This window comes from Durio zibethinus, chromosome 26, assembly GCF_047325235.1.
Source record: "Durio zibethinus cultivar Kanyao isolate XHJ-2024 chromosome 26, ASM4732523v1, whole genome shotgun sequence".
NCBI classification, from domain to species: Eukaryota; Viridiplantae; Streptophyta; class Magnoliopsida; order Malvales; family Malvaceae; genus Durio; species Durio zibethinus.
The window spans coordinates 7,941,915-7,955,147 of record NC_143187.1 but is presented as its reverse complement, the minus strand read 5'-3'; the positions used below and the strand labels follow the sequence as shown (position 1 = coordinate 7,955,147).

General features: G+C 30.8%; 2 protein-coding genes across 4 annotated transcripts; both read left to right on the top strand.

Moving 5' to 3' along the window:
• The first annotated feature begins 791 nt into the window (after positions 1-791).
• On the top strand, positions 792-3,210 carry LOC111274894 (uncharacterized). 2 transcript variants are annotated; one of them, XM_089755333.1, is made up of 7 exons: positions 792-970; positions 1,219-1,284; positions 1,399-1,449; positions 1,583-1,632; positions 2,514-2,605; positions 2,735-2,806; positions 2,896-3,210. In XM_089755333.1, exons 2-7 carry the CDS (start codon positions 1,277-1,279, stop codon positions 2,932-2,934), a joined length of 312 nt encoding a protein of 103 aa, XP_089611459.1. In that variant the 5' UTR covers positions 792-970; positions 1,219-1,276; the 3' UTR covers positions 2,935-3,210. The 2 variants fall into 2 exon arrangements, with proteins under 2 accessions (XP_089611459.1, XP_022715626.2); XM_022859891.2 differs by having other exon boundaries at positions 794-970; positions 1,399-1,448; positions 1,568-1,632.
• Positions 3,211-3,567: 357 nt separating this feature from the next.
• Positions 3,568-7,200, top strand: LOC111274893 (two-pore potassium channel 3-like). 2 transcript variants are annotated; one of them, XR_016334127.1, is made up of 3 exons: positions 3,623-5,037; positions 6,543-6,800; positions 6,923-7,200. XR_016334127.1 is itself a non-coding variant. In XM_022859890.2 (2 exons), the coding sequence occupies exons 1-2, from the start codon at positions 3,875-3,877 to the stop codon at positions 6,688-6,690; spliced, it is 1,311 nt and encodes a 436-aa protein (XP_022715625.2). In that variant the 5' UTR covers positions 3,568-3,874; the 3' UTR covers positions 6,691-7,200. The 2 variants fall into 2 exon arrangements, 1 of the variants encoding a protein (XP_022715625.2); XM_022859890.2 differs by having other exon boundaries at positions 3,568-5,037; positions 6,543-7,200.
• Positions 7,201-13,233: the final 6,033 nt, after the last annotated feature.

Below are 13,233 nucleotides of genomic sequence, written 5' to 3'. Positions count from 1 at the left end.
ACAAAATAAATTGATATTTTTTATTTAATTCTATTTATAATGTTATCTTATATTATCTTATTATATATTTTATACCAACCATGATCATAGTATATTAAATATAAACTCATAATCAAAATTAAAGGAAAATTGATGCACTGTTGTGGGCCTACTAGTCGAAGACAGGCTACATTAACACTATGATTATATAGATATTAATAAAAAAAATTTAAATAAAAAAATAAAAAAATTTCTAACAATTATTATTTTAATAAATTATAAAAATAAAATAAAATAATTCATTATAATAAATTTTTTCAATTATAATTTTTTTTTATAAAATAACATATAATATATAAATATATCTTTATACTACTTAACTTGTATAAACAAATATTTTTAAATAAAATTAGATATATTTAATGTAGTAAAATATATTATATAATTATTGATTTACTTTTAATTTTATGTTTAATTTAATTTTTTAATTTATTAAAACACTACTTTAGCTTGTTTTATTATTAAGATTTAAAAAATTATAAAATATTTATAAACTGTGATATTATATAAAATACTCATAAAAAATTTATTTTTATAAAAAATATAAATTATATAATTAAATTTAATATTATAATAAAAATATAAATTTAATAATTTTTTTTTATAAAAAGAAAAAATTTCAACATTTATTTCTTTAGCTTTTATCTTAAATTGAGATATTAAAAAAATAAACATTACAAAAAACAATTATTGAGTTTGTATCTTTTTTTTTTTTTTAATTAAATTTTTATTCAAATAAATGAAAATTTTTTCCGATTCCGCCACTGTACTTTTTTTTTTCCCGCTCCTTTCCTTTCCCTCCGCTAAATGCAAACATGGTGTAAAGCTAAAGCCTGTTGTGATCTCAAACGCTCGAATCCAGTATTCTCAAACCGATGAAGAAGGCGCTAACCTGCTTTTTGGAGGAGGGGATAACACTCTCGAATCCATGGTATTTATTTCCATTCTCCTTTCTTTTCTAACTAAATTTCTGGGCAACCAAACATCTCATTGGGCTTTCACTCCTTCGATTCTTGTTTTCTATCTTTGTTTGAACTTTGAATATTCCATTTACACTTGGTTCATTAGAGCTTTTAATCATTTTTGGCCTGTAATTCCAAGGTCTATTGTAAGCGGTTAAGTTACTCTTTGCTGATGTTTTTGGAATCCTAGGGATTTTAAATTTTCCTAATTTTGTAGGCTGATCCTGAACTAGAAGCAATTAGACGAAGAAGGATGCAAGAGCTAATGGCTCAACATGGAGTGGTAATCTATGTCTTTTCATTTTAATTTGTACGAATTCTTTCTATTAAAGAATTTTAATTTGGTTTGCTTGTGCTTTTAATTTAATGGTACTAATTAGAATTTTCTGATTAATAGGGGAACCAACAGAATCCTGATCAACAGAAAGATCAGGAAGATGCCAAGAGGTCTGTTTTTTGTATATGCTTATTGTTTCTAAGTCTTACATGTTGTAAGACTTTTTTTTTTTTTTTTTTTTGGGATCAAATTAAATGATCGATTTGATGATTAAAAGCCATTAATTTAGGGAGGCAAATGAACGGAGGCAAATGATGCTCAGTCAGATTTTGTCCACTGAAGCACGTGAAAGACGTAAGTTTGAATCACAATTCACCATTTGAGTGGATTAAAGAATCCTGTTGTTAATTGCTTAAATCTTTGTTTGTATGTGGATTCTCTCAAGGAATTGCTTACTGTTCTAAGTTATTTTATCTGATTATCAAGTTTAATGTTGCATTCTATTCATGATATATAACTGCCATGTTAAATCTTTGAATTTAGTTTACTTTGTGTAAGGATGTTTGTGTTTGTCATCATGGTTGGGAATAGTGAATTTATGCTTTAGAAAGCATGGAGAAGTGTGCTTATTACTAGTTTTTATTTATATTAAAAAGACCTAATTTTGGTATGGAGTTTAAAAAACTGCGGGAGGCATACAATTGGAATTCTCACAAGGAAAGATGTTAGGATGACAGGGATTCTTTTGATTTCCTAAACATCTTGCATGTCAAAAACTGAATTTGATCTGTTTTCTACTTCTCTTTATGACCAAGGCACAGATTAGATTTGAATTATGTAGTGCGAGATTTGTGAATATAAAGCTGCGAAAATCTGAATTGAATAGAGCTTATGAGGATTGTATAGGTGGAAGGTTGAATTCATTTATGAAATGGAAAGCATGAATCACAGTATGATGTGATTTTCTCTTTGTTGCAAACTCCTATCATGTACAAATAACGCATAGAAACTTTCAGTGATATATCCCCTATACCATCACAGCACCTCTCATTCCGTTGTCTTTGGAAAGTTGAAAAGAATTTAAAACAATAAGATAACTACATGAAGGAAAAAGAGTACAATGAATTAATGGCAGGCATAGATGACAGATAAGGGGTTATACTTATTCTGCTTTGTCTTTTTCCTATATATATTCCTTGTCATTTATGTTCTTTGCTGTTATACATTTTGTGCAGTTGCTCGAATTGCCTTGGTGAAACCTGAGAAGGCAAGAGGTGTGGAGGATGTTCTACTACGAGCTGCTCAGATGGGTCAGATAGTTGAAAAGGTATGGTGAAATTTTTATTGTCTAACTGCTTTTTGCTGCATGCCTAATATTAAGGGGTGCAATTGTTCTGTACCACATCTGTAGCTTAGCATAAAGAACTGAAATGTTTATGGCTGAACCGATGTGAAGGTTTCTGAGGAGAGGCTTATATCACTCCTGGAACAGATAAACACCCAAACAACTAAACAGACCAAAGTCACAGTAAGTCATCATACATTGCTACTTGTTTATTTTTCACGTCAAAGTTTGAAGTATTTTGATTTCTCTCCATTATTTATCTGATTTTACAGATCCAGAGGCGTCGGAGTGTTCTTGATGATGATGATTAGTTCAAATGTGAAACATGGACCCATTTTTAGTGTTTTTTTCTATTTTCGACTGTATTACCTTTCCAATGCTCTGTTGAGCAATAAACCTGGTGGTGGATTACAGTTTAGTGAGTCATGTGAAAAATGCTGTATTAGTTCAAATATTATGGAGGCAGAGGTTTGGCAACTGATGATTCGTCTGGAAAGCAGTTGTTTGCCTTTTTTCTGTTATATTTCTACAAACTAATATGCTGAATGAGTTATGTTTGTTGCAATATTAAGCAACCCAAAGTAGCATTTGTGGTGGACAATGATTGGAAAGCTGTCCTTTAACCAGTAAAATACTCCAATAATTTATCAAAATCCATCTTTCTTTTCTCGTCACTTGGATCATTTTGCTTCCATTATCTAAAACATCTGAGGCTCATGGTGATTGCGATTAATTATTCATTTTCCTTTTCGGCCTCCAGCTCGAAATAAATTTGTAATCCATCCAAACCAAGGAACAGCTTCACGTGCCGGTTGGCATTGTGGCCCAATCAAAATTCTCAAGACCCGCTCAACGACACACAAAGCCTTCGCACCGTCACACGCACTTTTTCAACAGCGCGTGACTTTTGCATATCCCTCTTCCAAGATCGAAGAAACTACCGACACTTTTTGTTTGTTTGTATCTCGTACGCACTCCATGCCTTTCATGAGGTGAGATAAAATAGATCTTTCGTTTCACTTAAAAGATTCCCGAAACAAAAGGGGATTCTCTCTCGTCCATGTTCTACACATAAAATACAATTTACACGCGCATTCTCTCTGTTTGCCTATATGGATGTGCTTGAGAAAACTCTGATCGGTTCTTTTTCATTTCCTTTGACTTTCGGATGCGTACCGCCACCTTGTTTCATGTCTCTCTTTACATTTCACATCCCAACCGATATTCCCAAAATCTGAATCCAATTTTCATATGGAAACTGATCCTTTGCTTCCGTTCGTAAGTCCCAGGAAGAGAACAACGCCAACGCTACCTCTCTTTCCTCTTCCAGAAAACGATGAAGTTTCTCTCCCTGTCCCTTTAACCCCATCAGAATTAAAAGATAGACTCATATTTGGTCCGTCTTCTTCCTCTACCTCTTCTGGAATTGGATCATCTGCAATCTTGGATGCCTTAACTTCATCCCTTCACTCACCCCAACCGTCCTCTTCTTCTTCTCAAGAAAACGTTATAAATCTTCAAGACCCTCTTTTACAACAAAACCTACTAAACTCAGCCACAACAGCTTCATGGTTATTAGACCCAAATTTCACATGGGAAAAAACCAATCTTCACAGGTCCAAAACGGCACCTGCCATGGCAGTTTTAAATGATGTCATCCATCCTTCAATTCCCAAGCCTCCATTTGGTTCCCAATCGATTGTAAGACAAGCTTTTGTTCTTTTAGTGTTATATTTATCTTTGGGCGTTGTTATATATTGGTTTAATCGTCATAATTTTGTGGGTCATGTAACTCACCCTGTTGTTGATGCATTGTATTTTTGTATTGTCACAATGTGCACAATTGGATATGGTGACATTACCCCTAATAGCGTGGCTACCAAGTTGTTTTCAATATTGTTTGTGTTGGTTGGATTTGGTTTTATTGATATTTTGCTTAGTGGGATGGTTAGTTATGTTCTTGATTTGCAAGAGAATTATTTGTTGAGAACTGTTCAAGATGAGGGTAAAAAAAGGGACTCCGCGAGATCTTATATAATTGATGTGAAAAAGGGGAGAATGAGGATAAGAATGAAGGTGGGATTGGCATTAGGAGTTGTGGTTCTTTGCATTGGAATTGGTAGTGGTGTTATGCATTTTGTTGAGAGTCTTGGTTGGTTGGATGCTTTTTACCTTTCTGTTATGTCTGTTACTACTGTTGGATACGGTGATACGGCGTTTAAGACATTGCCTGGTAGGATTTTTGCTGCCATTTGGTTGCTTGTTTCGACTCTGGCTGTTGCTCGAGCGTTTCTGTATTTGGCTGAGGCTAGAGTGGACAAGAGGCATAGGAGAATGGCGAAGTGGGTGCTTGGACAGGACATGACTGTCTCAGAGTTTCTCGCCGCTGATATTGACAACAATGGTTTTGTCAGGTATGCTATTTTACAGAATTTGGTTAGTATCTAATTGTGCATCTCCATCTTTTTAAGTTTCTAGTAATTGTGTGCTTGAAGCTTATTGGTTAAGGCAATAATACCTGAAAGGTTGATATAATGATTCCAACACTTACTGTAGTTTTCCCCTTTTCCTCGATAACTGCTGTACTCTTTTTAGTTCATTAGTTGACATTTTATTTTATCAGAAAATAGTTTTTAGTTTTGTTTCAATTTAAAGGTTACAGAGAAATGTATTTAATGAAAGCTTGAAGAACTCATATTTGGAGTCATGGTGAATTTTATGTCTCATGTGTTATTAACATCCAATTGCTTAAATATTCAAATAACAGATTCTCAATCCAAGTCACTTTTAATGCATAACTTCTCAAATTGGAATCAGATTTTTATTTGTAGGCCGTTTTTGTTGGAATTGCGTTATATTATGCTATTAAAATCATGTGTCTCCCTTGTGAGCACAATTTGGATGCCACATCTGCTCTCCCTCATTTGCTCTGTCTGCTAGGTCAAATATGATCTTCTCAATCGAATTGTGATAGTCATCTTCACTTTCTATTACCCCCTTGCAAGACATGTTCAAAAACACTACAAAAAATGTGCCCGAATGATACCTTTCCTTTTTGAAAGCATGCCATAAAAGGACCAGAAGAAAAAATTTCAAATTGCCAATCCCAGAAAATTGGGATTAAGTAGTGTATTTGAGTTATATTGACACTGCTACTATCTGAAGCCTAGAATAGACTAGATAACTGTGTCTTTAAAGTGAGGGCCTTTGAGATACTTTATTGAGGACAAACTGAGGCCTTTTGCATTTTGAGCTGTCCTATACTGCTGCTTCTTGTCATGCTGCTAGTTTCTCAATCAGTGCTGTTTTTCTGCGGCATCTATTCCCTCGTGGACGACATTTTATGAATATCTCAGACCACAGTATTGTACATGGGTCTAGATGATTATAAACAGGAGCAGTACATCGTTGCTTCTGTGATGCATCCATTGGGATACATTCCTTCTTTTGTCAATGACTTATTATTGATTCAGTTGTTTATTAAGGTGTTTGCAGTTGTAAGATTACAATCTTCTGATTCTCTATCTTGGTGCTCACTGGAGAGAAAACCTGATTTATTTCCTATCTTATGTATTGTCATTTGCTGCTTAGTGGACTTGAGTGCAAAAGCCTATGAGGCTATGATAATGTAACAATGATTGAAGTCCTTAAGGTGTTACATCATTTGACTAGATTTTTCCTACTGGATACACTGGATATCGTTTTACTTTACCACGTTGCATTACCCTCAGACATTTCAGTTCTTAAAATGTTCTTAGTAATTTGTATACCATTATCTTTGTCTTATGTCTAAGGATCCTAATTTATTCTAAAATTCCATTTTCGTCTTCAACATTGTTAGTTTCTGTTCATTTATGGTGAATTAATCTGTAGTTTACTTGATTCATTGTTGAGTATTAATGTCGGTTTATACATGCAGCAAATCAGAGTTTCTCATTTACAAGCTCAAGGAGATGGGAAAGGTATCAGAAAAAGACATTATGCAGATCAGTGAGAAGTTTGATAGGCTGGATGCTGGTAAATGCGGAAAGATAACTCTTGCCGATCTTATGGAGAGTCATCATTAATATGCAAGTAACCTTGCTTATAATCTTCCTTACGATACAATGAAGGTGGCATAGAAAGTCATAGATGACATCAAATCATCAACTGCAGAAAAGGCTGGTTCGCATTGAAGGCAAGTGATGATGTTTTTTTCGAACCTTTATGCATGTTCAGTTGGTCCTCTCGCTCATCCACGATGTCCGCTCCATAGATAAACGATCCCTATTCCACTTTAATTGTTTCTTTCTTTTTTAGGGTTGAAACTTGGTCAGACAATCCTGGCCAATGCATCATTCAGCAACTTGACTCGTGGATTGCCTTTTCTTGGTTGGATGGATGGAATGGACGATTCATCTGACTGGTGGTTTATGGAATTTTGTACAAAAAATTTCTTCATATAAACAAATTGCATTCATTCTTTTTCTTTTTTTGATTTATAAAAACAAAGGGCCATGTCTATCTCTCAATGTCATAATCTTGTTCACAGCTGTTTTTTGTTTTGAAAAGGCAGAATAAAATATGAATATTATCTATAGGTCGTATGACAATTTTTTTTTTTTTGTTCGGAGCTGTAAGACAATATAAAATTTCACAGCTTCACAACTTGAAATATCAAACATATTAGAATAAACAGGGAATTAAATCCAACAAAAAGAAGACAAAAACTAGAACATATGACTTAAATGATTGTCGCCATAAATTCAGATTTCAGACTCCGAACTTAAAACAACTACATGCTCCAACAACCATAACTTAAAAGTAACTTACAAAGAGAAACCCAATCTCACACAGACATGATATTATCTTCATAAATTTTTCCAAATCATTTAGAAAGTGTTTCAGCTTTGGTTGATAACTAACTGCAAAAATAATCTGGCAGTGATTTATACCAAAGATTAGCAGGGAAAAGTACTGGCTGCGGGAAATATTGATGTTAATTTCATTTGTTGTAATGGTTTTATGGTCGCCCAACTAATTTAGAGACGAAAAGAAAAAAAAATAAAAAATAAAATTGTTATTAATTTTTTTTTATTAGATGCGATTAGTCATTTATTAAAATATATTCTTTTAATAAAATCTTAAAATTAATTAAAATTCTTTAAAAAGATAATTTTAGAGTCTACAAAATAATTTGGATTCAAGAGTTGATTATGCGTAAGAAAATATTAGTATCCTCACAGCACCTGTTTAAAATTATTCCAATTAACTACATGTTAGCCATTAATTTTGATAAAAACAGTATTATTTTTGGTGTGTAAAAATAATTTCCTTGATTTCTTTCATTTATTGGAATTTAGTTTTTTTTTAATTTATTATATTTTGTTATTTCATTTTTATTTGAGAAAAATAAATTGGAATAATGTTATTAAAGTAACATTAGAAGAACTCTTTTTCACCTAGATATTACTTAGGTATTACTTCTCGAAATATCTTAGAATATCATTTTTGATGGCTCAGATTTACTTTTTGTAAAAAAACTATGTTATGCATGTAATGCAAATGATGATATGTTGATGCACACATTTTATTTTACTTTTAAAAATTTTATTATTATTTTTATTTATAATTATTGTTTTGGAGAAAAAGAGAAATTTTTATTATATCGAAAGTTTTTCTATAAATATTTCAATACACTGGTAGTATTTTAAAAACATTTCTCACATAAAGATTTCGTAATGCATCATTTTTCGGAGTATTTTTGGAATCTTATCATCGAATAAAATTTTATTTTTTTCTCATTTTTTATCACTTTATTTTTAACAAATTAACTAATTTTTATTTACTACTTTATAACCAAAAAAAGAAAGAAAACTTTTATTGTATTGAAAACTTTTTATAAATACTTTAATATGTTGATAGTATTTAAAAAAATCTTACTTAGATATTTAGTAGGTATCAGTACTCGAAATATTTTTGAATCTTATCATCGGATAAAAAAATTTTTCTTACATTTTTTCTATTTTTTTTTAATTTTAAAAATCTACCAAAGGTTAGGTATCATAGTCATTAATTATTTTTTTTTTGTCATTACTTTATAAAGTTTATTCCAAATTTTAACAAAATTATAAAAAATTTTAACTATGTATTTTATTATTTATTTATTTTGTTATTTATTAATATTACAAAAACAACAAAATTTTATTCTAACAAATTTAAGCATTTTAACATACATAAATACTAATAATAAAATTTAAAATAATAAAAATAATATTCAAAAAATAATTCAAAAAAAAATTTTTTACCTGAACAAAATCGATCAATGTTGATCTAGATGGGTTGGTCTGTAACAGTCTAGACTGATCAGTGATTTAACTGGACCTGTCAATGGTGAGGGGTGCTGCGTCAGGTGTGTCAATCCTAGGTCGGGTCTTGGATCAAATCGCAAATCCTTTATGTCTTAAAGGACGTCGTTTTTATCTTGACAGCAACTATAAATGCATAAATTTTTTTAATTCATTTTCCTTCTTCCTCTCTCTTTAACCCTTTTTCTCTAACTCCAGCCGACCACAATTACTCCCAGAATTTGCCATCGATCATCGTGCCATCCATCGATCATAGTTGACATCCATTTGTCATCGATTGTCAAAAAATTTAAAAATTTCAAAAAACTCTTCTCTCAATCTGTTAAACATAGATCCAAGCTTAATTTTGTGAGCAACAATCTTGAATTATGTAGATTAAGGCTCAAGGTTACAGCCAAATTTTTTTTATGTTTTTTTTGAAAGGCACTAAATCTCCATTATCAGGGATTGAGTTTCTTCATGTTTGTGTTTTTTTTTTTGTTTGGTATCTTAGGTTTTTTTTTATGAAGATTTTCTTAGATCTGACAAAATTTTTTTGATTTAATTTTTTTACAGGGTTTTTCATGGCTTTTCTCTTTCTTTGTGGTTATATTTATAAAGTTAGATTAGAATCAAAATCTCAAAATTGTTTAGGTTTTTTTTAAATTTTGATTGTCTAAGGATAAGAGAATCATCAGACTAGCGGTGGCTATCATAACTATTAATAGTAGGATTGTTGTGACTGACAAAAAAAATAAAAGAAAAAGAAAAAAATTTAAAAATTGAAAAGAAAAACGAAACGAAATAATAATAATAATAATAATACAAATAAAAAATGGCGGTTACATCATTCCTTTTGTTTTTCTTCTTCTTCTTCTTCTTCTTATTTTGCAAAACGACAAAAAGAAGAAAAAATGGTTGGAGGAAGTGTGGTCTGACGTCCTCCTCCAGTACCTGCTGCACTCATTAGTGATAATACTTGGAATCTTTCAGTCTTGAAGTTAATGATGTTGTTGTTTTTCTTGCTGAACCAATGATGTTGAAAACCCACCTAATCGTTCTTTCTAATTCCATCGTACAGCCGACGCATTGGTTCAATTTGGTATCACCTTGACTTCTGTTAACTTGAATTGTGAATATGTCATGACTTGCTATTCCATCAGGGCCAATAAAATGCCCAATTTTCCCGATTCAAAAAGTCAACCGCACGTTCTAACTCCTATATTTAACCATTTACACCAGGAAGTTGGAATCAAATAACCACTGAACTCTACATTCAAATAAATCAGTGAACGACATTTTTTAGTGGGTTTTTTTTTTTTTTTTTTTATGTACTGAGTATAAATTTTCTTGAAAATTTTGGAGGTGGGAACTGGAAGAAGGTAAAAGTGCAGAAAAGGCATTCGAGTGTATGTATTTCTTGAGTCTGTAATTCTAATGCACTTTTAGTTTGTAGGTGTATTAATTTGACCTGAACAATGCAAACTATTCTTCTACAAGTAGTTGGCACTCCTACAATCTTTGACAATAAAAAGTACTAATGGTTTCTTTCTTTTATATTGTTATTGATACTTTTAATTTTCTTATCGGCTCTTTTCCCCCCACTCATTGGTCAGTGGCAACTCTCATTATTATCTTTTTGGTTTGAAAATTCAAGTTCAAGAACCCAATCCATTCAATTTTTTTTATAATTGAAATTATCAAAAAAATTAAATTTTGATTATTAAAATTAATAACTTTCTATCAACAAATTTCATAATTGTTGCAGTCATCATTAATCAACAAAAAAATAAGTTTTTTTTTCTTTTCAAGTTAATACCATATATATATATATATATATATCATGTCACAACTTCTCCTTTAACCACTCGCTCAAGAGGTTGTTTAATGTATTATACTTGATTTAATTACATAATATTTACATAAGAGTTGAGTGTTTACCAAGGTAGGGACACATATAACCTTTTTGAGGCTTTGAAGTTTGAATTGATGCAAGTGTCCAAAAAATACCGAGAATAAATAATTTAGAAGAGACTTTGGCCAAAAAGTTATAATAATAAATAATTTATAAGACATTATAGCTCAAAAATATCTCATTATATTCACATTCTGCGTTAGGTTTGAACAAGACTAAGGAGGAAAAAATATGGTACAAATGTTTATTAATGGTTTTTCCTATGACACTTTAGTTGTAAGTGTTGTAATTATAACCGTATAAATCAATTAAATTTAAATTTAAATTTTTATATTAAGAATGTTTATACTTTCTTCAAATGGTTTTTATGAGCTTTGATCAAATTTTCTAAATTTATATTTTCACAATAATCATATAATAGCGAACTCAATCAAATCAAATTCAACTAAGATAATTTTTTAAGTTGAGTTTGAATATGAAAATTGAATTCAATTGAAACTTTAAATTTAGGTTGGAGTTTAAGTCGCCAAATATCCACTAAGCTTAATTCTATTTAACAAAACTCAGATATTGAATTTGAGCCCCGCTCTTCTATCACTAGATCAAAGACTTTATTGGCTGCAATTATACTTGAAATCTTGGATTATGGTAGCATTTTTGCTTCTTTGACAGAGTCATAAATGGATAAAGTGGAGCTACAAATATAAGCAAAAGCATCATTTTCTGTTCAAAAATAAGGTTCATACTATTGGCCCATTTATTTTTTTCAAAAACTAAGCATTTTTGCTTGGAAAATTTTGAAACTAGAGCGAGCCCACAATTGCAAACAACAATTTGTAGGAAAAAACAAACCCATCAAAATTATGAAACTTTACATTGAAGTCAAGTCTTTTTTTTTTTTTTTATTCTCTCGAAGGTGTTCACATCATCATCATGACAAGACGAATGAAATCAATGCAATCTTTTTGTAATCTACCAGGGGAGAAAATTCAGTGAATTAGTGAACTTTTTTGATTGTTGAACAAATAAAAAAGTTGCCTTTAGGCCACACGTCTCTCTCTATATTCTTGTTTCCATAAAGCCAACTTTAAATTTACATTCAAAAGTTCACTTAATTAAAGCTATAAATCCTTTTGCAATCCCATCAGAATCTCTTAGCTTAACTTTCTGATGCTGGATAAACAGCACCCTAACTCAGAAAGCTGTTCAAAGTCTTAATTAGTACAATATGTTCCCCATTTATTTAATTTCTTTCTCCCACAACTTTAGAGCTTAAATTGGAGAATCAAAGCAAACGCTTTTTTAGTTCAGCAGTGATCTTGACCGTGTGACTAAGACCTTGAATTTGATTAATTAGCATGTGCCATTTACCAATGACAAGGAAAAAGGATTGAACAAAATAGAATATTGATAATATGAAAAGTATGTATAACAGCTTTAGACATTTAATTTTATTTAAAATAATTAAATGTTACTGTTGAAATAAATATTTGATCCTATATAACCTAATGAACTCAAGAAATTTGTGAAAGTTTATGACTATCAATTATCAAATAAATTGTAGAACATTAATATTTAATAATATGTTTCTTTTTATTATAAAAATATTAAAAGCAAGAAATAAAGAAAGAGAGAGTCCTTTCACTCTCTATCCTTTTCCATAATTACTAGTTGGTAAAATGGTGGGACAGATTATTCAAAAAAAAACAAAAATTAGTAAAACTTATGAAAGTAGGAATGAATTATTTAAAGAAATGGACACTTTAGCTTAAGCAGTTAGAATCAGTCAAAAATGTTTTTGTCTGCTTGAAAGAATCAAGCAATGGGCAAGCCTTTTCACATTACAATTAGAAAAGCTCAAGTTTGGATGGTTTAGCGGCTTGGTCTGGGCATTGATTTTTCTTGTTTTTTTTTTTATTAAAAAAATTGCAACTTTCATTTGAAATCATAATTAATGAAAGAAAGTTGTGTTTGCCCTTTTTTTTTTTTTAAATTATAATTTGACCCCTTAGGAACATTCCAAGTGGAGTAGATGGTGAATTATGATTGGTGCACGTTGACTTTTTGTTTCTAATGCGTGTGAGCTAGCTAGGTGATTAAGATTTTGATGATCTGGATTGATTATATGCTTACTTTCTCTTTCTTCTTTGATGATTTTTTTTATACGGCCAATTAGAAGAAGTTTTTTGTTTACAGCATCATTAATATTGTTTTGAATTTTCAATATTCTATTCGATCTAATGATAGTTCAAGCAATTATACAATACAAATTCACCAAAATGACTACATTAAACTTCAGAGAAATTGCCCAAACTTCTACTGAAATAAAAAGGGAATTTAAGTCAATCTTGGAAAAGAGGCAATTCCAT

Bases quoted from the DNA above. Each gene is read 5' to 3' on its own strand.
- LOC111274894 (XM_022859891.2), top strand. The intron at 1,285-1,398 runs GTAATCTATGTC...TCTGATTAATAG, and splicing joins TAATGGCTCAACATGGAGTG to GGGAACCAACAGAATCCTGA. The intron at 2,807-2,895 runs GTAAGTCATCAT...CTGATTTTACAG, and splicing joins CTAAACAGACCAAAGTCACA to ATCCAGAGGCGTCGGAGTGT.
- LOC111274893 (XM_022859890.2), top strand. From the start codon at position 3,875: ATGGAAACTGATCCTTTGCTTCCGTTCGTAAGTCCCAGGAAGAGAACA. The intron at 5,038-6,542 runs GTATGCTATTTT...TTATACATGCAG, and splicing joins GACAACAATGGTTTTGTCAG to CAAATCAGAGTTTCTCATTT.